The sequence below is a fragment of the Aquarana catesbeiana genome, linkage group LG01 (assembly GCF_042186555.1).
Source record: "Aquarana catesbeiana isolate 2022-GZ linkage group LG01, ASM4218655v1, whole genome shotgun sequence".
NCBI lineage: Eukaryota > Metazoa > Chordata > Amphibia > Anura > Ranidae > Aquarana > Aquarana catesbeiana.
This window is the reverse complement of record NC_133324.1, coordinates 146,413,727-146,439,932: the sequence shown is the minus strand read 5'-3', so window position 1 is coordinate 146,439,932 and position 26,206 is coordinate 146,413,727. Positions and strand designations below refer to the sequence as shown.

Here is a 26,206-nt window from a genome sequence, read left to right as displayed (position 1 = left end):
CAGAAGATCCTTGAAACTGATTTTCTATATACAGTGCCTTGAAAAAGTGTTTTGTTTATACCCCTTGAAATTTTCCACATTTTGTCATGTTACAACCAAAAACGTAAATGTATTGTATGTGATAGACCAACACAAAGTGGCACATAATTGTGAAGTGGAAGGAAAATGATAAATGGTTTTTCAATATATATTTTTTTTTTTTTTTTTTTTTTTTACAAATATCTGAAAAGTGTGGCATGCTTTTTTTATATTCATCCCCTTTACTCTGTCATCCCTAACTAAAATCTGGTGGAGCCCATTGCCTTCAGAAGTCACCTAATTGGTAAATTGTGTGTGTGCGTGTAATTTAATCTCTGTATAAAAACAGATGTTCTGTGAAGCCCTCAGAGGTTTGTCAGAGAACCTTGGTGAACAAACTGCATCATGAGGGCCGAGGGCCAAGTAACACACCACAAAGACCAGGGATAAAGTTGTGGAGAAGTTTTAAAGCGGGGTTAGGTTATAAAAAAAAATATCCCAAGCTTTGAAAATGTCACGGAGCACTGTTCAATCCATCATCTGAAAATGGAGAGTATGGCAAACCTATCAAGACATGGCTGTCCACCTAAACTGACAAACCGGGCAAGGAGAGCATTAGTCAGAGAAGCAGGCCCATGGTAACTCTGGAGGAGCTGCAGAGATCCACCGCTCAGGTGGGCGAATCTGTCCACAGGACAACTATTAGTCAGGCACTCCATAAATCTGGCCTTTATGGAAGAGTGGCAAGAAGAAAGCCATTGTTGAAACAAGCTGTAAGTTGTCCTGTTTGCTGTATTCCCCACATAGCTGCTTGCAAACTGCAAACATGTGGAAGAAGGTGCTCTGGTCAGATTAAACCTAAATTGAACTTTCTTTCTCGAACATCACGGGACACAGAGCCACAGTAATTACTGATGGGTTATATAGGTATCACTGGTGATTGGACACTGGCACACCCTATCAGAAAGTTCAACCCCCTATATAATCCCTCCCCCTTGCAGGGATACCTCAGTTTTTACGCCAGTGTCTTAGGTGATGGACGTGTAAAGATGTCCTATGCTGAGCTCCAAAGGGAATGTCCTAAGATCCTATACTGGGGCAAGCCAGGCGAACCGGATCCATTCAAAGTGTCTTTTCATGGCCGAATTGAATGGTACCCGGGCCTCGTGTCCGAAGAAACGAGGTTTTACCCGTAATGCTTCTCTTTTTAGAGAGCTGGACCCCGCAGATCAGAAAATGGCTTTAAACTTCCTAATTTGTGGCAAGGTGCTTTACGGTCCCAGAACTGTTGGATCCCCCTATTCGTAGGGGGCCCCAGTCTCTGACGTTTTTTTCAAACGGAGCCCACCGTGAGAGGTGAAGATTGGGTCTGCGTAAACAGCACCCTGCAGCCGGATAAGGTAAGAGGAGATTCCACAGAATTTTTGAGTTCTAGTGGCTTTTCTCCTTTAAGGTAAATGCATGCTATGCCTATTGTGACCACCGGGGGCTGCCAAGAGCACAAACCTGCACATGCTGACTGTCTGTCTCAGGTGTTTTAATCGCTGATTATGTCCCAGCGTCTCAAGCAGGCTGCAAACAGGTAAGGTGGAAGGGGGGATTTCTCATGTTTGAATGTTCCCCCCCAGGCTAGAGAGGGGCCACAGGGGTCTAGAAAGTGGTTATACCACCCGGGCTCTACGGCCTAATGGCCACCATCTCTGAAGATAGCCGTTCAGGCAGATCTTGTTACCAGCCTCCCTGGCCCCCCCCCCCCATCCCCAGCCTTTCTTCAGAAGCATGACAGGAGAGTCGGCAGTGCGGGAAGCGCTCGTTTTTTTCAAAACTCGAGGGGGGGGGGGGGCGGTAGAGGAGGGGGCGGGACGTCAGCACAGAGTGCTTAGACTCCCACTCAGGCCAGCTGCAGGCTATTAAAGGCACTCTGTACAGGTGCACTCAGCCTTCTGAGAGACACAGAGCTGACGGTCGCATGTAAGGTGGGACACAGGCATTCTCCTAGGTAGCATTTACTGAAGTAACACCAGACTGAGCATTGGGTAGCAAGGCTTTTAGCCAGACTACATCGCTCAGCGGGCAGTGTTCATTTGTATACCTCACACCTTGTTGCTTTGCACTATGGGTAGAGGAGGTTCAAGCACCCCAGGAACCAGAGACACTGGGGATCTCGTTCAGGTTCTGAAGGCCCCCTGTCGGCTGCATCCTCCCCCCCCTAAAGATGGGCCAGGGACGGCTAGCCGGGGAGAGCCATCGGGGTCAGGGGCTACACCTGCCTCTGGCACTTCAGCCCCTGTATATATTACACAAGAGGTTTTTTCCTCAACCATTAATGGTCTAGAGGAAAGATTAATGGCCGTGATTACATCTTCACTCAGTGGAAGAAAACGCTCTAGGCTTTCCTCTGTTCCCCAAGACCCTCAGACAGAGGAGCTCTGGGATAAAGGAGATGAATCCCTTTCAGAGGTTCAGGATGGGACGGATGATTCCTCTTCGGGGGAATCAGGTGGAGAGGGACCCTCTGCGACTTCCCAAGAGGAGAAAGTCTTAGTGCAGATCCTCACTGGATTGGTCCGCTCCACATTTAAGTTGCCCATACCTGAAACTGCTAAAGAATCCTCTTCTGCTTTGGGGTCACTGAAACCTTTCCAAGCAGCATATGCTTTTCCTGTTCATACTTTACTTGAAAAGCTCATTTATTCTGAGTGGGATCACCCAGACAAACGTTTTTTTCCGCCGAGAAAGTTTTCAACACTTTATCCGATGGAAGAAAAGTCTTTCCTAAAACCAGTAAGAAGACTGGAGTATTTAGGTCTGATTATAGATACAAGCCAGGAGAAAATATTTCTACCCCAGGCAAAGATCACTGCTTTGAGAGAGCTGATTCTGACAGTAAGGACCAAGAAGGGTCCCTCAGTCCGCCTTTGTATGAGGCTACTAGGGAAGATGGTGTCTTCATTCGAAGCGGTTCCCTATGCTCAGTTTCACTCAAGAATGCTGCAACACAGTATTCTGTCGACCTGGAACAAGAAGGTTTAGGCATTAGACTTTCCGATGCACCTGTCGCATGCTGTGCGTCAGAGCCTCAATTGGTGGCTCATACCCGAAAACCTGCAGAAGGGGAAATCCTTTCTACCGGTTACCTGGACGGTGGTAACAGATGCCAGTCTGTCAGGTTGGGGAGCAGTTCTGGAACAGGCTGCGGTCCAAGGGGTATGGTCCAAGACAGAGAGGACCTTACCCATCAACATTCTGGAGATCCGGGCGATACATCTAGCTCTAAAGGCCTGGACTATCAGGCTACAGGGTTGTCCGGTCAGGATCCAGTCCGACAATGCCACAGCAGTGGCTTATGTCAATCAGGGAGGCACCCGGAGCCGAGCTGCTCAAAGTGGTGAACCAGATCTTAGTCTGGGCAGAGATGCATGTGCCATGCATATCGGCAGTTTTCATCCCGGGAATAGAGAATTGGCAGGTGGACTATCTAAGTCGCCAGCAGTTACTTCCAGGGGAATGGTCTCTGCATCCCGACGTCTTTTGGGCCATATGCCAAAGATGGGGGGTTCCAGATGTAGATCTCTTTGCATCCCGATTCAACAAAAAGATAGACAGATTTGTGGCAAGGACAAAAGATCCTCTTGCATGCAGGACGGATGCGTTGGTGATTCCGTGGCATCGGTTCTCACTGATTTACGCATTCCCGCCTATTCTGCTACTACCACGACTCCTTCGCAGGATCAGGCAGGAAGGGAAGTCGGTACTTCTGGTGGCCCCCCGTTTGGCCCAGAAGGACTTGGTATGCAGAAATAGTAAGGATGACGGTAGGTTCCCCATGGACACTACCGGAACGCCCAGACCTGTTATCTCAAGGTCCAGTGTTCCATCCTTCCTTACAAACGCTAAATTTGACGGTTTGGCTATTGAGACCCACGTTCTGAAGAGTCGTGGGCTCTCAGGTCCTGTCATATCTACCTTGATGCAAGGAAGCCAGCTTCCAGGATGATTTATCATAGAGTTTGGAAGGCTTATATAACCTGGTGTGAATCCAGAGGTTGGCATCCCAGGAAATATGTCATAGGTAGAATCCTTGATTTTCTACAGATGGGATTAGAGATGAAGCTGGCCTTGAGTACCATCAAGGGCCAGGTCTCTGCTTTATCAGTATTATTTCAGCGGCCACTTGCTTCGCATGCTTTGGTCCGAAACTTTATGCAGGGGGTGATGCGTCTTAATCCTCCGCTTAAAGCGCCCCTAAACCCCTGGGACTTGAATTTGGTCCTGGCTGTGTTACAGAAACGGCCTTTTGAACCAATAAGTCAGATTCCTTTGGTCTTGTTGACAAGGAAATTAATTTTTCTGGTGGCCATCTCTTCTGCTAGAAGAGTATCAGAATTAGCAGCTCTTTCCTGTAAGGAGCCTTATTTGATTATACACAAGGATAGAGTGGTACTACGCCCTCATCCCAGTTTTTTACCGAAGGTGGTTTCTGATTTTCATTTAAACCAAGACATTGTTCTATCTTCCTTTTTTTTTTTTTTTTTTTTTTTTTTTTTTTTCCAGATCCCTGTTCCCCGGAAGAGAGATCTCTACATTCGTTGGATGTAGTAAGAGCAGTTAAGGCCTATCTGGGGGCAACTGCTCAGATCCGCAAGACGGATGTTTTGTTTGTGCTGCCAGAGGGTCCCAATAGAGGACAGGCAGCGTCAAAAGCTACCATTTCTAAATGGATTTGACAGTTGATCATTCAAGCTTACGGTTTGAAACAGAAGATTCCTCCGTTTCAGATCAGGGCACATTCCACAAGGGCTATTGGTGCTTCTTGGGCAGTGCATCACCAGGCCTCTATGGCTCAAATCTGCAAGGCCGCAACCTGGTCTTCAGTTCATACATTCACCAGATTCTATCGCCTTTGGGCGTAGTGTACTGCAGGCAGCGGTACAGGGTCCTCAGGTCTGATTGCACCCTACTTGGTCGTGGTTCCCCCCCCCCCTCAGGTAGCATTGTTCTGGGACATCCCATCAGTAATTACTGTGGCTCTGTGTCCTGTGATGTTCGAGAAAGAAAATAGGATTTTTTAAAAACAGCTTACCTGTAAAATCCTTTTCTTTTGAAGGACATCACGGGACACAGAGGTCCCGCCCCTCTTCTAATACACTATATTGCTTGGCTACAAAACTGAGGTATCCCTGCAAGGGGGAGGGATTATATAGGGGGATGAACTTCCTGATAGGGTGTGCCAGTGTCCAATCACCAGTGATACCTATATAACCCATCAGTAATTACTGTGGCTCTGTGTCCCGTGATGTCCTTCGAAAGAAAAGGATTTTACAGGTAAGCTGTTTTAAAAAATCCTATTTTTTGGCCTAAAAGCAAAATGCTATGTGTGGTGGAAAACTAACATTGCACGTCACACCATACCCACCGTGAAACATGGTGGTGGCAGTGTCATGTTGTGGGGATGCTTTTCTTCAGCAGGGACAGGGAAGCTGGTCAGAGTTGATGGGAAGATGGATGGAGCCAAATACAGGACAATGTAATGGTTTACATCAAAGCATAGTCATGTTAGACTGACCCAGTCAATGTCCAGACCTAAATCCAATTGAGAATCTGTGGCAAGACTTGAATTGCTGTTCAGATGCTCTCCATGCAATCTGACAGAGCTTGAGCTATTTTGCAAAAAAGAATGGTAGAAATATACCCAAAAAGTCTTGCAGCTGTAATTGCAGCGAAAGGTGGTTCTACAAATGCACAAAGCATGCACTGCTCAGGCCAACGAGGTCCAATAACCCTCCAGGTGCTCGCCACCATAACTGGATTGTATTGAAGACAGAAAGTGGCCGCACACTGGAATGAGAGTTTGCTTGACAGGAATCTGTATTGTTGCATGGCAGACAGATGATACAGGACCAAAGTTAACGTTTCACACGGATATACCGTGCTTGTGACGTTCACTTTGGTCCTGTATCATCTGTCTGTCATGCGACAATGATTCCTGTCACGCAAACTTCTCGTTCCAGTGTGCGGCCACTTTCTTCAATAAAATATGCAAATGCCACACCACACTTTTCAGTTATTTATTTGTAAAGCATTTTGAAAACCATTTATCATTTTCCTTCCACATTTAGGTTTTTGGTTGTAACATGACAAAATGTGGAAAGCTTCAAGGTGGTATAAATACTTTTTCAAGGCATTGTACAGTATAGTTCCAAGTGTAGCCATCACTCTTTTTTTTTTTTTTTTTTTTTTTTTGTGTGGTAAATGCCCTGGTGCTAACCCACAAAGAAATATCCATAGGAATCCAAAACAAGTATAGAAGCACTTGTGTGTCTTGCAATGGAGGTAAATCAAAGCAGCAGAGTTTTGATGGAGCTCAGTCTCTTTATCAAGTTAAACTTGAGTGAGTATATGTGTCTCTCTAATATCTCTCTATCATCTCAAGGCTACCAGTGGTGCTGTAGGAGCCTTGTGAATACAGACATGGATCCTTAGACAGTTATACCCTCTTGTGCTCTAAGTCGGCTGAGGGCCCACACAAAGAACACTTGCTAATGGACATTGTTCTGTTCTACAAACAGTTTGCTGCTGTGAAGAAGTCTGCATGTGCCTTTGCAAGGACTTCAGTCAAGTTTTTTTACTAGGAAAGGAAGTTGGTCTTCTATGTGCTTAGTTCAGTTTGGAAGTGTCCCACTATATCCCTTACCCTATCCAAGTTCTCCAATAAAACAACAAAACCAAACCCCTAGATTGGCTATTGGAGTAACGAGCGAACGTGGATATGCACCTGGCTGTGGGAACTGCCTTGTGCCTGGCTGCCGAGAAAAAAGTGGGGTAAGACCCAGGCAACATACCAGCAGCCCTGTGGGGGTAGTGCTACAATTGTTGTTCCTAAGATCTAAAATATTAGTGGAACTATTTTTAAATTGACGCTAAAGAGTACAAGGAAAAAATTAATAAATCGCAAGGTAGAAAGATAAACCACTGCACATCTGAATGAATCCGAGTGTTAAGCCCATAAAAGCACTTTCAGCCTGACACCATCATTGGTACGAGTCACCGGAGCTATTTGGATGGGAACCTGGAGTGAAGCCCTAAGCTTTTTCGGTCACATGAAAAAAAATATTTCATGTACTGTTTAGCATTTAGTTAAATGTCTTCAGCATTATTATTATAGAACAGCAATAACCATAATGTACATAATATTTTGTTAGTCTTCTTCCTTTTTTTTTTTTTTTTTCTCCCTTCGCCTTTCAGGACAGCACCTTGGAGAGAGCATAGCTCCACCTCTTCACAGGAAACACTGTGTGACAACGTCCCTTTTAAAAACAGCTGCTTCCACCATGCCTTCAGTTTAGTGTTTCCGCCATGGAAGCACTGCTTGGGGAACCACAGGGGCTGTGCTCTCTTTAAGGGGGGTTTTTGAGCAGTACCTTCTTTGCTTTATTCTTTGACCAACCCAGCTCCTTCCCGCACGAGAGAGGGGTGCTTCGGTGTCCCTTCCTTCGCTGGCTCACAGGGTTTATAGTCTGCAGGAGGTTGTCCATCCAGAGTGCTGGAGGGGGGGCCGCGGGTGTGATCATTCTGAGCGTACATGCCTGGTCTCAGCATGTTGGCGCCAGGTCCTGGAGGGCGGGTGACGTCAGTTCCGGGGGCGGAGACTTCCAGCGGGGCGTAACAGCGATTGGCTCCAGCTGCTGGAACGCGGGAGAAAGGGGCTGGTGTTCTGGCGGGAACTTCTTTCCGCTTCTCACATGAAACTATTTAAAAAGCACACAGGCGACAGCTGCGGCGGTCACAATGGAGGAGGCTAAATTGTCAGCAGCGATGGCGGATGCAGGCGCCCAGGTAGGAGAGGTGCAGTGGCACCTCTTTTTCTCACTGGGTGTGTTTATTCTGAGTGTCTATGCTAGGACCTGCAGCTGTCTGCTATAGTGGAAGTGTTCTATTAGCAGTTTCAGCATGGAGGGAGACTCTGGGGCACTTAGGGGTGTTTGCTCTGTGTGTTCTCTGTTGGCAACTATGTCGCCCTAATAGAGGGTGGGGTTATGTCTTGCTATCTTTCAGAAAGCCACCGCCAAGTCAAAGAGTAGACATGTGCATTCCGTTTCGTTCCGAATCGAAATTCGGACGAATTTTTCATTATTCGGAAATTCACATGCATCCGAATTTCCGAATTACAAAAATAACGAATTTAAATGAATCCGAAAAAAACGATCGAATTAGAAAACAAATTCGATTCAAATTAGAAAAAAATAGAAAAACTATTTTCTAAAAAATACATTAACATAGAATATAAAATAATAAAGCTATATATTATATTATATATTCTGTTCTATTGTTTTTCTAGTCTATTCTCTTCTATACTGTTCTAATGTTTTCTATTCAAATTCATTTTATACGAAATTCGAATTTTGGAATATCTATATCTTTCGAAAATTGGAATTTGGCACAGAATGAATTTGAATAGAAAAGATTAGAATATGTTGTGTTTTTTTTTTTTTTTTTTTTCTATTCTGTTCTATTGTTGTTCTATGCTATTATTTTCTATTCTATTCAAATCCACTTTCATTCTATATGAATGTCGAATTCGAATTTGATAGTGTTTTTTTTTTTTTTTTTTTTTTTTTTCGAATACGGGCGAATTTTTCAAATTTGAATACGAAACTAAATGAATCCCGAAAATGAATGTAATGAATGCAACAAATTTAACTAAACGAATTTAGTTAAATAACGAATCGAAACTAAAAACACATTTTTTTTCATCCTGCACATGTCTGTCAGGGAGCAACAGAGAAAATGCCCTTCATACAAGAACCCATTAAAGGACTCCTGGCCCAAACTGCTGTGCAAATCCTGCATCGCAGGTTTAGCGAGAAGAATCTACACAGGAGTGTAAAGAGCTCTTTTCATCTGTCAGAAAAGAACTAGCAGAGACCCTAGGGACAGGAAGTTCCCATCTGAAAAAACAGGGCCAGGGTTCCAGCCAGGAACAGAGCTCCCAATCCAGTCATCCTCCTACCGCTTCTGGGATTTTGGGAAGTGAGCTGGAGGATGAGGGGGAAGAAGAAAATGGATCTTCTAGGTACGAACTAACACTGGAAGAGGTGGACGATCTACTTAAGGCAGTATATACCACCTTGGAGATTCAAGAAGAGAAGACCCAGCTATCGATACATGATCAAATGTATCGGGCTGGAGGTGGCCAGACATAGTCTTTCCTGTTCACAAAGTTTTTTCGGATACGATCAAAAAAGAATGGAAATATCCAGAAAAAGGCTAGTTTCCTTTTGAAGAGGACGTAGTGTTAGTTTGGAACAAGAAACCAAAAATTCATGCCGCTTTTTCTCAGGTGTCCAGACGGACAGATCTGGCATTTAAGGATATGGGCATGTTGAAGGACGCCATGGATAAAAGAGCAGATGCGCTTTTAAAGAGAGCCTGGGACTTGTCCCTATCTAACCTTAAACCGGTGATGGCCACTATAGTTGTTGCTAGAAATATGGAGTGTTGGCTAGAACAACTCAAAGGTCATGTGGTAGCAGGTACTTCTAGAAAAGATCTGTTGGAGTCCTTCCCTACCCTTTTTGAGAGCGGTCAAACATATGGCTGATGTCTCAGCCAAATCCATCAGGATGTCAGCCAGATCCTCAGCGCTTGTTAACTCTGCCAGGAGGGCTCTCTGGCTGAAAACCTGGTCAGGTGACTCAGCATCAAAGGTAAAACTCTATGGGATCCCTTTTACAGGTGACCTGGTCTTTGGACCAGAGTTGGAAACAATCCTTGATAGGACAGCTGATAAGAAAAAGGCTTTCCCACAGAAAGACAGGGCAGCAAAGGAAGAATTTTCGTCCTTTTCAACAGGATCATAAGGAAAGGGATCAAACCCAGAAAACGCCCTGGAGAGGCAGAGGAGGGATGCTCTTTAGACCTCCTGAGCAGACCCCAAAAAAAGCAATCACCATCTCCCAGTAGGTGTGAGGCTACAGGATTTCTTGCCAGCTTGGGAAAGAGCAACAGAAAGCCCCTTTTGTTCTGAATTTAATCCATCAGGGATATCGGCTAGAGGTTTTTACAGACACCTCCCAGTCGGTTTTATGTGACAAACCTCCCAAGGGATCAGGAGAAGGCCTTGGCTATGAGATCTGTTAAGAGAATTGATGCAACGGGGTGTCATCTCCCAAGTCCTGAAAGATCAGGAGGGGAAGAGGTTTTACTCCATTTTCCTGGTCAATAAACCTTCAGGAAAATTTTGGCTGATTCTCAACCTGAAAATTCCGAACCAGTCCACAAAAAATTCAGGATGCATACAATTTTCTCAGTGAGAAATCTACCCCCAGATGTTGCATGGCGTCTATCGATCTGAGAGACGCCAATCTCCATATACCAATCGCAGCCTCATCACAGAAGTTCCTGCGATTAGCGTTTTAATCTGGGTGGGAGGAAGGTTTGGCGCCTGCAGTTCAGGGCTCTGCCTTTCGGCTTATCGTCCTCTCCCCGGGTATTCACAAAAGTGATGGCAGAAGCTCTGGAGTCCCTGAGACTGAAGGGGATCCCAATAGTATTCTACTTGGACGATTTACTGCTGTTTGCCAACTCAAAAGACCAAGTAGAGATCAACCTGCAGGTAACCCAAGCACATTTAAATGGTTTGAGCTGGCTTCTGAACCTTCAGAAATCAAATCTGGTGCCATCTCAAAGAGTAAGGTTTCTGGGGTACGAAATGGACTCAATAGAACAAAGAATCTTCCTCCCTCAAGAGAAGGTGGAAAAGATGCAGGTGGCTCTGAAGATATTTCAAACCAACACACAGGTGTCTGTAAAGCAAGCCATGTCTGTTCTAGGTCTATTGACAGCAGCAGTCCCTTCAGTACAGTGGGCCAAGTTTCATGCTCAACCCCTACAGGCGGACATTTTTCTGAACTGGTCACACCAAGAACCTCTGGAGAAGTTCAGAATAGGGGTAAAGGAAAAGGATCACTTTGGTGGTGGAGAGATCAGGAAAACGCCTCCAAAAGGCCTCCCATGGACTTTCCCAGTAACTCGGAGGTTAACAGATGTAAGTGCATGGGGGGTGGGGAGCTCACCTTGAGGAACGGACAACTCAGGGGGGTATGGTCCAAACCTGAGGCAAGAAGGTCCTCAAATTGGAGGGAGTTGAAGGCTATCCACCTAAGCCTCCTTTGTTTCCAGCAGTTTCTAAAAGGTCAACATGTCCAGGTACACTCGGACAACATTGACCGCAGTTTTTATACCTAACAAAACAAGGGGCACAAAGAGCAAGACTCTAATGGAACTAGCTCGTCAGATCCTGAGCTGGGCAGAGAAAAAATTGGCCTCGTTGTCCGCAGTCCATTTGAAAGGCACGAAAAACACCCTGGCGGATCTCCTCAGCAGGAGAGAAATAAAAGAAGCAGAGTTTTCTCTAAACCAGGAGCTATTTGTGGTGATCTCCGAGAGGTGGGGCTTTCCTCAAGTGGACCTCTTTGCAAATCAAAGATGCAAAAGCACCAGCTTTTTTTTCTCTTCAGAGGCAGGATCAAGCCCTCGGAGTGGATGCGTTCGCCCACAAATGGGACTTCCCTTTTGTCTTGCGCCTTTCCTCGGTTTCAACAAATACTGCGGGTGTTAGCAAAATTCAGAGTGGAGTCCACAAGTCTGATACTCATCGCCCCTTATTGGCCAAAGAAACCCTAGGTTTCCACCCTAGTAGAGCTCTCAGCAAACCCCCCCCCCCGGAGATTACCACTCAAGGCGGATCTTCTGTTTCAAGGGCAGATTTTCCATACAGATCCAGCTTACCTCAATCTGTCGGCCTGGTTTCTGAGGAGGATATATTAAGGGAAAAGGGACTCTCGGAAAAGCTCATCAGCACCCTTCTTGCCAGTAGGAAGGTCACCAGGGCTATCTACTTCAAAGTCTGGAAGTGTTACAATTCCTAGTGTTCCAGCAAAAAATTTAATTTAATTTAGTTAGTATTTCAGTTTTAGAATTTCTCCAGAAAGATATGGAGAAGGGTTTGGCAGCGAATACCCTCAAAATGCAGGTAGCTGCTTTATCAGTGTTTTTTCCAAAAAAAAAAAAAAACCCCTGTCAAGGGAGCCCTTGATAGTTAGGTTCTTTAGGGCTATGGCAAAAATTAGGCCTAGACCTCTTATTACTTTTCTCAAGTGGGATTTATCTTTAGTTCTTCAGGGACTCACCGTTCGAGCCGATAGAAGAAACATCATTTAGATTTCTAACACTAAAGACTATGCTTTTGGTCGCAGTGACATCTGCCCATAGAATTAGTGAAATACAGGCATTATCAGCCAAAGAGCCTTTTATGAGATGTCTGCCGGACAGAATAGTCCTAAGGACGGACCCAGCCTTCCTGCTTAAAGTTCCCTCGGCCTTTCACACAGGAGATCATTCTCCCTACCTTTTCCCCTTGCCTTCTGGGCCAGGTGAAGAGGCCTTCCACATTCTGGACGTTAGAAGGTGCCTCCTAAGGTATTTAGAGATCACAAGGAGTATTAGGAAATCATCTTCACTCTTCGCCTTGATGGAAGGGAGTTGCAAAGGGAGTAGCCTCCAAAAGTACCCTAGGAAGATGGCCAAAACAAGCCATTAAAGAAGCTTACCTATCCTTAGACCTGGAACCTCCAGAAAGAACCTTTCCTCGTTGTTCTTCTTGGCAGAGAGGGCCGGGGCATCACTTGAGCAAATATGTAAAACTGCCACGTGGTCCAGTTTTTCGACCTTTTATAAGGCATTACCGTTTGGATCTACTGTCAGCCTCAGACCAATCCATTGGTAGGAAGGTTTTACAGGCAGTGGTCCAACTCTGAAATGCTCGGTTATCTCCAAGGTGCTGTCCTGAAAGGCGAAGGGAGAAAACCCTAGTTAGACTTACCGGTGACAGTATTTCTACGAGCCTTTCAGGACAGCAGCCTACTTCCCTCCCTAGGTTATCATATGTAAAGTATAATTATGGGGCTTGGTAATTGTCTGCTTATATCTTCCAGCACGTCAGGTCTTTTCGGTAATAACTGAAGGCATGCTGGAAGCGGCTGTTTTTAAAAGGGGCGTTGTCACGCAGTGTTTCTTGTGAAGAGGTGGAGCTACGCTCTCTCCAAGGTGCTGTCCTGAAAGGCTCGTAGAAATATCGTCACCGGTAAGTCAAAGGTTTATTTTAACACTATTTGGGGTCTTCAGAACCATGTCATGTAACAGTGGCAGTTACAACTGATCATTACAGGGCCTGTGTACAGCTTTTGCTACTAGGTAGACTCAGCTGTTCCCTGCTCCAACTATTTGGTGCTTAGAGACTGTGTACAAGCTCGGTACACAAAATGCCATTTACTTGGGCAAAAACTCTACAATTACTGAGCTCATTTTATTTCCCTTACAACAGTCTGGTGCCATACAAGTTTTTCCACACATGTTGTGTAGGAGCCAGACTATAATTTTATTTTTACTGGTCCACTGGAGGTATCCTATAAGGACAGAAGTGTGGTAACTGTTTTATTACTTTTTCACGAGGTGCAAGCTCTGTGGCCATTATGTTCATCGTGACTTGTCTGACCTGTACACTACTGCTTTTTAAGTGGTTTTTAAGCTTCTAGAGGTTTCAACAGGATTCTAGTAGCCCTGAAGATTGACAATTCCTGCTAACAACGTGTTTAAAGTGATACTACTCTTTAGATCTGTGTTTAACATTCCCAAACTTGAGATTGGGACTACTTTCATGGATTCTGCAAAGCTTCTTAAAGCGGAGTTTCACCAGGAGGGAAAAAAAAAATAAAAAAAAATTAAAGTCAGCAGCTACAAAAGGTGTAGCTGCTGACTTTTAATAATCAGCCACTTGCCTGTCCCAAGGTCCAGTGATGCGGGCGTACAAAGCCTTGCTCTTCTCCCCCTCTCCACGGCGCAGGCATTCTTACTGTGGGCGCCCAGCTGTGACTTTACAGCTAGGCACACACTGCGCATGCGCGAGCCGCGCTGTGAATTGCTGGGGAATCTTCTGGGACCTGTGATGTGTCCCAGAAGATGGGAAGGAGGAGGGAGAGGAACTTTCTTCTGGAGCCCCGGGAGGAAGTGGGAGCTGGATGCCTCTAAAAAGAGGGTATCTGCCCCCCCCCCCCCCAAAAAAAAAGACATGCCAAATGCAATGTCAGGGGGGTCACCATCACTTAAAGCGGATGTTCCATTTTTGGGTTGAACTCCGCTTTAGTACCATAAAAACAACTTTATTACACAACATGTAAAATAATTTTTTCAGATAGGGGGTTCACACACAACATGCAAAGATTCCGATTTTACAGTTCACATGTGGACTCAACGTGTTTTGGAAATCCTTCTTCTTCATCAAGAGCACACGTGACAGAATCCACTCCTAATTTTAGAGTATTATTAGCCAGTAGAGTAGCCTGGAACTCATAGCATATGTGTGTTGCGCATAGAGTTGCAAATGAGTAAGCCAAGGTGAAGCCACTGCCTCTCTAGTGGGAAATGCAGGTACAATCAAACAGCCAATCATCTTCTACACATAATTTTAAAATGGGACGACTTCCTAACGGGGAACCATTTAGACCCAATGTGAGTAAATCATCATAAAAACAGATAGTCAAGGCACATATATACCAAAGAGGTGGCTCTAAGTATCTTGGCAACAAATTCTGTTCACATCAATCCAGCCTATAGATGATGCATAATAAAGTTTTTTTTTTTTTTTTGGTACTCCAATTTGTCTGCTATATGTCCAAACAAAAGTCCATGACTACATATTCTGTTCATAGTTGTTATACTTACCTTCTCTGTGCAATGATATTGCATAGAAGGGTCACTTACTGTACCTCCTCTTCTAGCAGTCTCTGCCAGTGCTTTTGGCTGCCCCCTCTTTTGGGTGCCTCCTCTAGGAAGCCCAATGCTAAGGAGGCAACTGTGTGCACGCTCCCGAGCCGTGTGTGTGTCTATATACATACAGTTGTGGGTTTGTACCCAGTATGAAAGAATGGTAGACCGAGTGAAGTGCCACTATTGTTTTGTTAAATCAACAGCAGCAACGGCAAGGTACTTGGCTTAACAGTTTGAAATACTATGGTGTCAGCACCTCAGTAACACCTTCAACACTGTTACAGAAGTTCTCAGGAATCTAAGCAGCACATTGGGGTAAATCCAGCATGAAGATTGTCCCTATATAAGGTTTACATTACCAGCATCTGGGTAAAGAGGTGACTGTAAAGGCAGTGTAGCAGCTCTTAAAAGATGTAATCCAGAACCTTTGTCACAGCACCAGAGTCCAAAAATTAGCAGAGCCATCCAGTGGTGTCCCTGGTCTGTCCCTCCTCCTAGGGCTAAATAAGCTGTGCTTATCCAGCACAGATCCTGTCCCTTCCCTATCCACTTTGCAACTCCACGTCAACTGGAGAGGGGCACTGCTATTTTATAAGCATTGCCCCCTACTAAAGATTGACCAGTGTTGCAGTGTCCAATTGGACCGCTGCTTTCCTGGTGACACCTACGGAGGCTGCAGAGGAACAATGTTCCTCTCATCCATATTCCCTCTGTACAGTGACCTGCAAAGGGGTGGGTAAACTGCAATTGTCTATATAGTGCTGGCAAACCATGTTCACTGTTCACAGGAGTACGAGTGAAGGTAGTAGGAGCTCCGGATGCTCTCCTCTGAAAGCTGGAAGCAGGGGAGAGGTGCTGGAGAAGCGACATGAAGCCAGGTCAGTGTTTCAGGACAGGGGGGTGAGTAGGACAGGTAGTGGTGAGTTTTTTTACCCTAATGCAGAGAATGCATTAAAGCGGAGTTCCGCCCACCCCTTTGTAGCTGTCGACTTTTAACATTAGGACACTTACGTGTCCTGGAGTCCAGCGATATCGGCACTGCAGCCGATGTTTACATTGGCTGGTCGGGTGCTGCCGCCTTTCGGCTTCACGGCTGGATCCCTACTGCGCATGCGTGAAGTGCGCTGTGCTCTCACTGGCCCGGCAGAAGGGGAGGGAGGAGGGGGGGCTGAGCTGCTGACTTAATTCACCGCAGCCTGGTCTTCCGGAAGTGGGGACAGGGTACCTACAAAAAACGGGTAACGGGTACCCGCTCCAACCCCCCCCCCCAAATGTGGCACCTGTCGGGGGGAGGAATCGGAGATAAGCAGAAGTTCCACTTTTGGGTGGAACTCTGCTTTAAGGTGAAACACTTTAAAGACTTTAGAACTATTTGGGCTAACCTGGCCCGTATGGGTACAGCACAGGTTCACTCTAACACCTTGCTGCTGTCACCTCCCGGCAGCCCATTAAGTGGATGTTAATGCCAGGAGGCAGAGGTGGCTTGCCAATCACATCATCGCTGTCACGGTGGTCACATGATTGGAAGCCTATTCCACGGGCTTCTGATTGCAAACTGACTGTTGGTGACAGCTTGGTCAGTGTGCAAGGTGCGCTCTCAGCAAAGAATCTCAGAGCCCCGTGGATGCCTATGTGCGGTGACTGGATATTAAGGCCCACCCATCCTGCTATTGCATACATGTGTTAGTCAGCAAGAGGTAATTTTTTTTTTTTTTTTTTCCTACCTTCAGTTAAAACTGTATGTCAAAATGATTAGTAGATGGCAGTGTGGACAGCTAAAATTGTACGCACCTCTTCCAGTACAAACTTTTTTTTTAGACAGTACTTCTGCTTTTTGCATTGAAGGACCAATAGGGGGGCTTAGGACACGAGGGATGAAGTGCAGCATCCATTCAGTGTAGAGGTGTTTAGCTCTAAAAAAAAAAAAAAAAAAAAAGACTAAAGGGTTAACAGGGCCTGTTAACTGTTTAGCAGTAAATGGTGGTTAGCATGGCTCTGTAATCTGATGTATTATCAGGCTAGTAATGTGTTCACATAAATACAGGTATTTCTGCTGATTATTTTGTAAGTGATGTGCAGTGCTGTATCTTCCCCATGCTGTCATCATTGTCTATATTTAGGTGGCATTCAGTGATGCGGTCAGGAATTTAAATAGCAGATCATATGAAGTTGCCTCCCCTTCTCCAATTGGTTGCGATGTACCCTGGCAGCTGAGAATGGAAAACTTCTAGCACAGTCCTCTAAGCAGTGGCCTATTTTCACTCCACAGACCTCTTCTGTCTTCCTGACAAGAATTGTTCCAGGTTACAAGCTAAATGAATACTCTAAATGGATGGGAGCTGGAATAAGTAAATGGTTTCAATGGATGTTCAGGGACATTTTCTGCCACAAAAGCCTTCCATTTATTAAGATGAATAGCACAGCTTAGCAAGGAGTGATGCTTTGCTCCTTGATATTGGACAATTAAATAAAATGTTCAGAGGGTGTTTAATTCGTGTGGTCTGTGTGCACCCGATGCTTTCACCCTGCTCAAAATCCACTTAATTTGATCCCATTTATGTTGTCGATTAAAGAAATGTCTGTGTAAAGCAGGATGATGATTGATGTGAAGCTGGGCAGTCACTGTCCTATATTTTACTGTAATTTCTTCACACAGTTGTCATTTGAAAATAATTACTACTTTTTGTTTAGTAGTTTAGTCCTTGTCTGTGATGCACCCTGTATAGGTGGTACCCATCGATATCGTAGAAGGGTTTATCCATCCACATTTTTTGGATAGTTGATGAGGATTATTCAGGTTTCGGTGTATGGCACCATTTTGAATCGTACTAACTCCTTATAATTCTCAGGGACTCTAGCACCAAGATATAAGCGTTTTTGGCTTGCATCTTGCAGCAAAAACGAAATAACTTGCATACCCCTTTTAATGACAGCAGCAGGTGGGTGAAGCTAGGGTCTTGGGGATCGAGACTTCTTTGTGACGTAAAGAGATCCAAAAAGACTGTAGGTTACCTCCAGAATATACTCAACACTAAAATAATTGCTTTCTATGGATTGACTAGGAAAAGTTCTTGCTAGGGATTCACCGGTCCCTTTTTTTTTTTTTTTTTTTTTTTTAACTTGTCGATACCAATTACCAATACCTTCTGCAACAGTTTTGTTTACACTCCATCTGTCAGATATGGTACAAAGTAGGGTTGCACATGTAGCGCCCACCAGTTTTGGTGAGTGCTACAATAGTAAGTTTAGTGTTAAAATAGGCTAAATTTCCCAGAATCTCTCACTCTGCAGTGTATTCTGGTGGGGTTTGATTTCTGGGGAGGTTTAATAGTGTAGAGGAGGGTGTGACCCCCTGCACTCTGCTTGAACAGTTTACTTTGTTTTCTGGGGGCTGGCCTAGAAGACAGAAGGAATATAAGTGTGAGTGACAGGTAGCTTTTGGGAAGACGTCTCTGGACCAATGGTTAATTTGTTGGGACAGGGGCAGGACTTGTATTTAAGGCCTGGTCACATGTTTCCTGGGGGTTCTTGTTCTGCATGGAAAGTGAGAGGAGCCTGGCATAGGAGATCCCCCTCGGAAGAGGGACCTGTGCTCGGTGTGGAGAAGAGACCCAGGAAACAGGATTCAGACACTGATGTAGCACTGATGCTTTCCTCAAGTGAGAGGAGAGGAACTGCAAAGCCATGCGTATGGAAAAGAACTGAACTACTTCTTCCAAATCGCTGCCAATACTGACAACCAAGAATGGGCGAGGATTTTCCGTGTGCGACATGGATCATTACTCAAACACAAGTGAGTATAACCCAAAGGGAAACAGTACCTATGAGAGACTTTACAGGGATCGGTGCGCGTGTTCAGGGTAATTGAGCTGGGCCCTAGAGAACTGATACTCTTGGGGAATCCAGAAGTCACCTTCTGAATGTGATTGAAGGAATCATTCATGATGTGAGAATCGTAGTGCTGCAGTCATGGAAGTCAGGAAGTGGCGGTAAAGAGGAAGAAGGAAACATGCACCACACAAGGGAATGTTATGCAATAGGAGGTCTACTTCTACTACTTGGGGCTTATGTAATCTGAGGATAATATATCATCCAACCCTGCTGAGTTATTCAGAGTGACTTTTCAGTATAGTGCTGCATTGTTCAAAGTGACTTTCCAACATGATGCTGCCTTTCATATGGAATCCACAATAAACTTGTATATAGTTCACTTTCATTTGACTGTCTGCATGTTCTATATTGAGGAGTAGAGGGATGGCAAAAGCTCCAGGGTAGAACAAACTTTCAGCCGCTCCTACGGGAGTAGGGCGCTTCACACAGATATTGCGTATCGGTGCCAATACGAGGCATTTTCACAAGTATCGGCGGTACTCGCGAAAATGCTCCGATACCCTAAACAGATACCAGAAGTGACCTCAGACCTGAACTGGATACATCAGTCCCAGCCTGTCGTCTAAATCTGTACTAGGATCGGGGCTTTTTGAAAGCTTGTCTCAATGAGTACAGTGCGGTGACAAGGGAGATGCTGGCACTCCAGGTAGTACTGTCAGGGGTGGGAGAGGGGCCTCCAGAGGTAGGCTGCACTTTCTCTCTGACCTGGATGCCGACACCCCCGGATGATCTGGCTGCAGAGAGGCAGCTCTTGCAGTGAGGGATGTCTTCTAGAGCTGGCCGGGTACTTTACATTTTGTACAGCGGTAAGGCATGTGCAGGATGTAGCTTTTAAGGGAGGGTTTGGAAGATGAAAGGCAGTAGAAGAGGTGTGAACACAGGTCAGAGCTGAGGAGGGATGGATGGGGGATCATGTGGCCGAGAATGCAGTGGAAAGGAGTGGTGGAGAACTGAACCCTGTACTCTGCATGTAATGTGCCTGAACCTTGCATTCTGTATGTACTGTACCCTAAACCCTGCACTCTGCCTGAACCCTACACTCTGCTTGTACTGTGCCTGATCCCTGCCCTCCTAAACCCCTGTGCTGTGCCCCCCTGTACTGTGCCCTGTGTTACTGTGCCCTCCTTCCCTCCACCAGCTGTCACCTCTGCCCCATGTCTCCCAATGACCCTCCCATCCTTTCTCCCCCAAGCGATCATAGCCTTTTTCATCCCAAATCCCTCACCCCATGATCCCCATTTCACCCTGGCCTCACCCAACTCCCTAACAACCCCCACTTCCCAAACCACCCCTGTATCTACCTTTCCTAGGCGATGGGTATCGGTAATCGGTATCGGCGAGTACTTGGGGGGGGGCAGGAGTAGTATCGGTACTCGGTGTTAAAAAAAAAAAAAATGGTATTGATGCATCCCTAGTACAAGGCTTTAAAAAGATATTTACAAATTAAATTATTATCTTCTTCTTCATTTTCTTTTTTTTTTTTTTTTTTTTTTTTTTTTTTTTTTTTTTTTTTTCAATGTGAAATGTGTAACTATGTTAACAGTGTAAAAACATTAACAAAGCAAACAAAGGTTTTAATTTATTAATAGTTCATAAAATAGAAGTGGGGAAAAAATGAAATAAAATCAGCAGGAAAATAATTACATGGTGAAGGAGAATAAGGAGCTAATTAAGGCTGATTGGAGTAAATTAAGGGTTAATAAGGGGTTAAAATTGAGCAACATTTTAATAAAAAAAATGTATTTTACTTGACCGGTTGCTTTAAACTCTCTACATCTGCACATCAAAGTTTATCCCTTTGATCTGTAGATTATGAAACGGAAAGCTACAAAAAGAAACAAGCTTTCTTTTTACCTTTCTGTTTTTAGCGGCTGAGCAATGTTGTTGATGAACCTTTCCCGGCTGCTTTTATTTATTTTTTGACAGGTCCAATTGCCGGGACTTCATTTTACACTGCAGCTGTCAACAGGGGAACCCCACTGACAGCTGAATGAGTCATCGGTTTTTAAGGATGTAGTGACCCTGCTCCCTAACTGATTGGCAGCTTTTTTTTTTTTTTTTTTTTTTTTTTCCCCCATTTCAGCTGTCAGTGGAGGAATTCTGCTGACAGCTGAAAGAGCCAAGCCTTAAAGTATCGGCTTCAGGTATTGGAGCATTTGCACAAATACCAATATTGTGCAAATGGTTGGTATCGGTGCAACCCTAGTTCTTGCTGATGACATGCAGGACAATTTTATGGGTCAGATGGTAGACGCACCAACTAGAAATAAAACATTACTAGATCTACTGATTACCAACAATACAGACCTGATAACAGATGTGGAAATACGGGGCAATTTAGGTAACAGCGATCACAGGTCAATTAGTTTCAGTATAAATCACACAAATAGGAGACATGAAGGGAACACAAAGACACTGAATTTCAAAAGAGCCAACTTCCCTAAACTACAAACCTTGCTAAAAGGCATAAATTGGGATAAAATATTAGGAACAAAGAATACGGAGGAGAGATGGGTTTGCTTTAAGAGCATATTAAATAAGGGCATTAGCCAATGTATCCCATTGGGTAATAAATTTTTAAAAGAGCGAACAAACATCCTGGATGGCTTAACTCCAATGTAAAAATGCATATTTAAGCAAAGGAGAAGGCCTTCAAAAAATACAAGGTTGAGGGATCATCCACAGCATTCAGAATTTATAAAGAATGCAATAAGAAATGTAAGGGTGCAATTAGGTTGGCTAAGATAGAACATGAAAGACACATAGCGGAGGAGAGCAAAAAAAATCCCAAGAAATTCTTTAAGTATGTAAACAGTAAAAAAGGGAGGACAGACCATATTGGCCCCATAAAGAATGAGGAAGGACATCTGGTTACAAAGGATGGGGAGATGGCAAAGGTATTGAATGTATTCTTCTCCTCAGTCTTCACGAGTGAATCGGGGGGCTTCAGTAACCAAAACTGCAGTGTTTATCCTCATGACACAACACAGGAAGCACCTACATGGTTAACAGAGGACGGAATTAAAATTAGACTTGAGAAACTTAACATTAATAAATCACCGGGACCAGATGGCTTGCATCCGAGGGTACTTAGGGAACTCAGTCAGGTGATTGCCAGACCGTTGTTCCTAATTTTTACAGACAGTCTATTGACTGGAATGGTACCAGCTGATTGGAGAAAAGCCAATGTAGCACCAATATTTAAAAAGGGCCCAAAAAACATCCCTGGGAATTACAGACCAGTTAGCCTAACATCAATAGTATGTAAACTCTTGGAGGGGATGATAAGGGACTATATACAAGATTTTAATAATAAGAATGATATCATTAGCAGTAATCAGCATGGATTCATGAAGAATCGTTCTTGCCAAACCAATCTATTAACCTATGAGGAGGTGAGTTGCCATCTAGATAAAGGAAGGCCCGTAGACGTGGTGTATCTGGATTTTGCAAAAGCATTTGACACAGTTCCCCATAAACGTTTACTGTACAAAATAAGGTGCGTTGGCATGGACCATAGGGTGAGTACATGGATTGAAAACTGGCTACAAGGGCGTGTTCAGAGGGTGGTGATAAATGGGGAGTACTCAGAATGGTCAGGGGTGGGTAGTGGGGTTCCCCAGGGTTATGTGCTGGGACCAATCCTATTTAATTTGTTCATAAACGACCTGGAGGATTGGATAAACAGTTCAATCTCTGTATTTGCAGACGATACTAAGCTAAGCAGGGCAATAACTTCTCCGCAGGATGTGGAAATCTTGCAAAAAGACCTGAACAAATTAATGGGGTGGGCGACTACATGGCAAATGAGGTTCAATGTAAAATAATGCATTTGGGTGGCAAAAATATGAATGCAATCTATACACTGGGGGGAGAACCTCTGGGGGAATCTAGGATGGAAAAGGACCTGGGGGTCCTAGTGGATGATAGGCTCAGCAATGGCATGCAATGCCAAGCTGCTGCTAATAAAGCAAACAGAATATTGGCATGCATTAAAAGGGGGATCAACTGCAGAGAAAACGATAATTCTCCCGCTCTACAAGACTCTGGTCCGCCCGCACCTGGAGTATGCTGTCCAGTTCTGGGCACCAGTCCTCAGGAGGGACGTACTGGAAATGGAGCGAGTACAAAGAAGGGCAACAAAGCTAATAAAGGGTCTGGAGGATCTTAGTTATGAGGAAAGGTTGCGAGCACGGAACTTATTCTCTCTGGAGAAGAGACGCTTGAGAGGGGATATGATTTCAATTTACAAATACTGTACTGGTGACCCCACAATAGGGATAAAACTTTTTCGCAGAAGAGAGTTTAATAAGACTCGTGGCCACTCATTACAATTAGAAGAAAAGAGGTTTAACCTTAAACTACATAGAGGGTTCTTTACTGTAAGAGTGGCAAGGATGTGGAATTCCCTTCCACAGGCGGTGGTCTCAGCGGGGAGCATTGATAGCTTCAAGAAACTATTAGATAATCACCTGAATGACCGCAATATACAGGGATATGTAATGTAATACTGACACATAATCACACACATAGGATGGACTTGTGTCTTTTTTCAACCTCACCTACTATGACATCCATGTACAATGCTGTGAGCATAGTTATGTGGTTATCAATGGTGCTGCTCCCCTCTCGGTTTTCGTGTATGTACTTCTGCTGGAGAATCGTGCCTCTGGAGAACCCATACCTCTGTCACTTAACTGATCTGCTGCCAGCACCAGTTTATCAGATCACCAATTCATATCTTGTTTTTATTACTGGCAGACTATGCTTTTTGTACCCTACCTGAGCATTCCCTACCTGAATCCGTTTCTAATGTGAGCTAGAAGTGATCAGCACTAAAAGCTTGCCTGAGGGATGATATCATGTACTATGACGTCTTTACTGAATCTTCTGCCCTACAAACCCACAGCTGTGTAATTTCAGCAAATTCCCATGAATGTATCTTGGGATTAGCTTGGTGGTATACCACTTGCCAAGTGTCTGATTGTGGCTCGTAAGCAAGTAAACTTTGTGGACTCTCCTAATGTCTGTGTTTAAGCTCTAAAAAAAAAAGTACTGCTGAATTACAGGCAAAAAGCCAAATATTTAACGTGGTTGGCGACCGCACCAGTGTGTAGTGTGTGTGTGCTTTTTGTTTTTATTTATTTTTTAAACCCTGCAAGGTAAAGGCATAATGTGCTAGTATGCATCATGCGGGAGTCAGACCTGCGGCACAGGACTCTGCAGGGACAGCACGTGCATGCTGTTCCTTCAGAGCTCATGCGCCGGTGACGTCACCGGCTGCATGCAGTGTGATTATCTCCTAAATGGTGCAGGTTTAGGATATATTTATGGTACCTACAGGTAAGCCTTACTACAGGATTACCTGAAGGTACAAGTGAAAAACAGTTTACCTCTACTTTAAAATACCCTTTTAATGGGATTTTAGGACTATGAAAACTGTATGTATTTATATTATATTACACTTGCCTGCCAAAGCATTTTGTACTGTTTCTATCCAGCCAGTCCTGAGATTTACACAGCTAGGTCACCTAGTGATTAATGAAGTCCTTTCTGCTCCATCCTCCTGTCAGCATGTTCTGGTCAGCACATATGAATGTAGAAAACTTGGCCCTCTCCTCTCATCTGTCTCTCAGTCTGATTGTTACTGTACAGGGGGTTATAAGAGGCTGAGGACCCAAGAAGAGGTTTCAGGCTGCTCTGTGCAAAACCATTGCACAGAGCACGTAAGTGTAACTGTTTTGTTTTTTTTTTTTTTGTTTTTTTTGTAATGCCTACAGTTAAATTTTAAAAGCCATAACTATTAAAAATGTGTTGGCATGGTTGGAGTCGAATAAGGATGAAGGGGGCATTTTACTAGACTTGATTCTTTATGTATGAAATTTCAAGTTTCTTCTAAGTATGCCAAGTTACCACTTTATTGTTTTTTTTTTTTCTTTGATATTTTTAACATACTTAATAACTACTATTACTTCTGTGGTATATCCTATACTGCATTGAATATACACAAGCACCTGTATTTTGTTATATAGATATTCTATAGATATGCAATAGTTACAGATGGGTATAGATATTCATAGGTTGGACTTGTGTCCTTCTTCTCCCCCCCCCCCCCCCCCCAACCTCACCTACTATGTAATAATGTAATATACATCTATATATTTATTTTTTGCAGAATTGGACAACAAATTTGCATTAAAGCAAAAGTAAATCGAGCTTTTAACACCAGCATGGAGGTAAAGAACTTCATTTTCCCTTTCTCTGCGTTTTCAAATGACAGAAATGTATACTTTATGCTAAGCCATATTGGCAGTATTTAATCGCATTACTTATTTTAGCTAAAGGGCTATATTGTATAGTAATAGCTGAGTTGTATTTAAAGGGATGCATAGGCAACAAATAAATAACAGTAAACTGCTGATCTGAGGGTAATCAGTAGCTAATTGTAGAGCAGGCAGTTAAATCTATTGCTGATAGAGAAAAAAAAGCCTATAGAATGTCGCAGGGTGCCTTTGATTTAAATCAAGTTCATTTAAATCAGTAGTAAAGAGGCTTGATTTAAATCAACTCTATTTAAATCATAATTTTTAAAGAGCAACTGTCAGCTCTGTCCCGCAGCAGCTCCTCCTCAGACCCTCTGTTGACTCACCGACAGTTCCATTCACTTTAATGGGACGGCCGGTGATGCGGCAGTAACACAACAAGGTGAGAGACGTGGCGGCTGCAGATGAGTGGATGCCTGCTAACAGGCGCTGCCATGATGTATCTGAAATGACAGGTGCTCTTTAAATGTAAGGACTTATTCTGGATGGTAGTTAGAATATTTAATATTTGCTAATAAAATGAAGATTTCCTATTTAGAATAGGTTGTCAGGTTAGTAAAACAGCAATATCAGAACCGATTCAATCAGATTGTTGTGTACATAGATTTGCAAAACAATGGGCTAAATATTACTGAACTTTGTTTTATCTCATTGTTGCTGTGAAATTGTGTAAATGCATCAATGCAGTGCATGTTATCTCAGCTTGCAGAGCTTGGATTCATTGAATGAGTTTACCAAAAATTTAAATATTGCAGAATATACAGAATCATGCTACATAACGAAGCTCAATTTCATGCTAAATAAACTAAATTATTAATGTATCATAAATAGAAAACTATCTTTTAGCATTTTACTAAAATGTGAAAAAAAAAATCTGATTTAAATCAAACAAATCCTTCTCCTTCTTTTTTTTTTTTTTTTTTTTTTTTTTTTTTAGTTTTGGATGGAGCATAGAAGGGCTATGACTTCTAGCATCAACTTCTTTCTTTTTTCCTTTTTAGGGGGTTCTAAAACTTGTCTTATTTATATAATTTGTTAAAGCCCTCACTTCCTGCCCATTGGGTGAATTTTATTAGCTAAAGGGGAAGTTGCCCTCCTCTACAGGTGTGTCCACTTTCCCTCTATTTCCTATCTGTTTGAGGAATGTC

General features: G+C 43.8%; 1 protein-coding gene across 3 annotated transcripts in view; it reads left to right on the top strand.

Moving 5' to 3' along the window:
• The window catches only part of ACOT12 (acyl-CoA thioesterase 12), a 129,449-nt gene that overhangs the window by 44,581 nt on the left and 58,662 nt on the right, over positions 1–26,206 (top strand). For all 3 annotated transcript variants that reach the window (XM_073624443.1, XM_073624444.1, XM_073624442.1), the window contains one exon: positions 24,911–24,971. In XM_073624443.1, the coding sequence (XP_073480544.1) occupies positions 24,911–24,971 (61 nt within the window). The remainder of the gene's footprint in view (positions 1–24,910; positions 24,972–26,206) is intronic.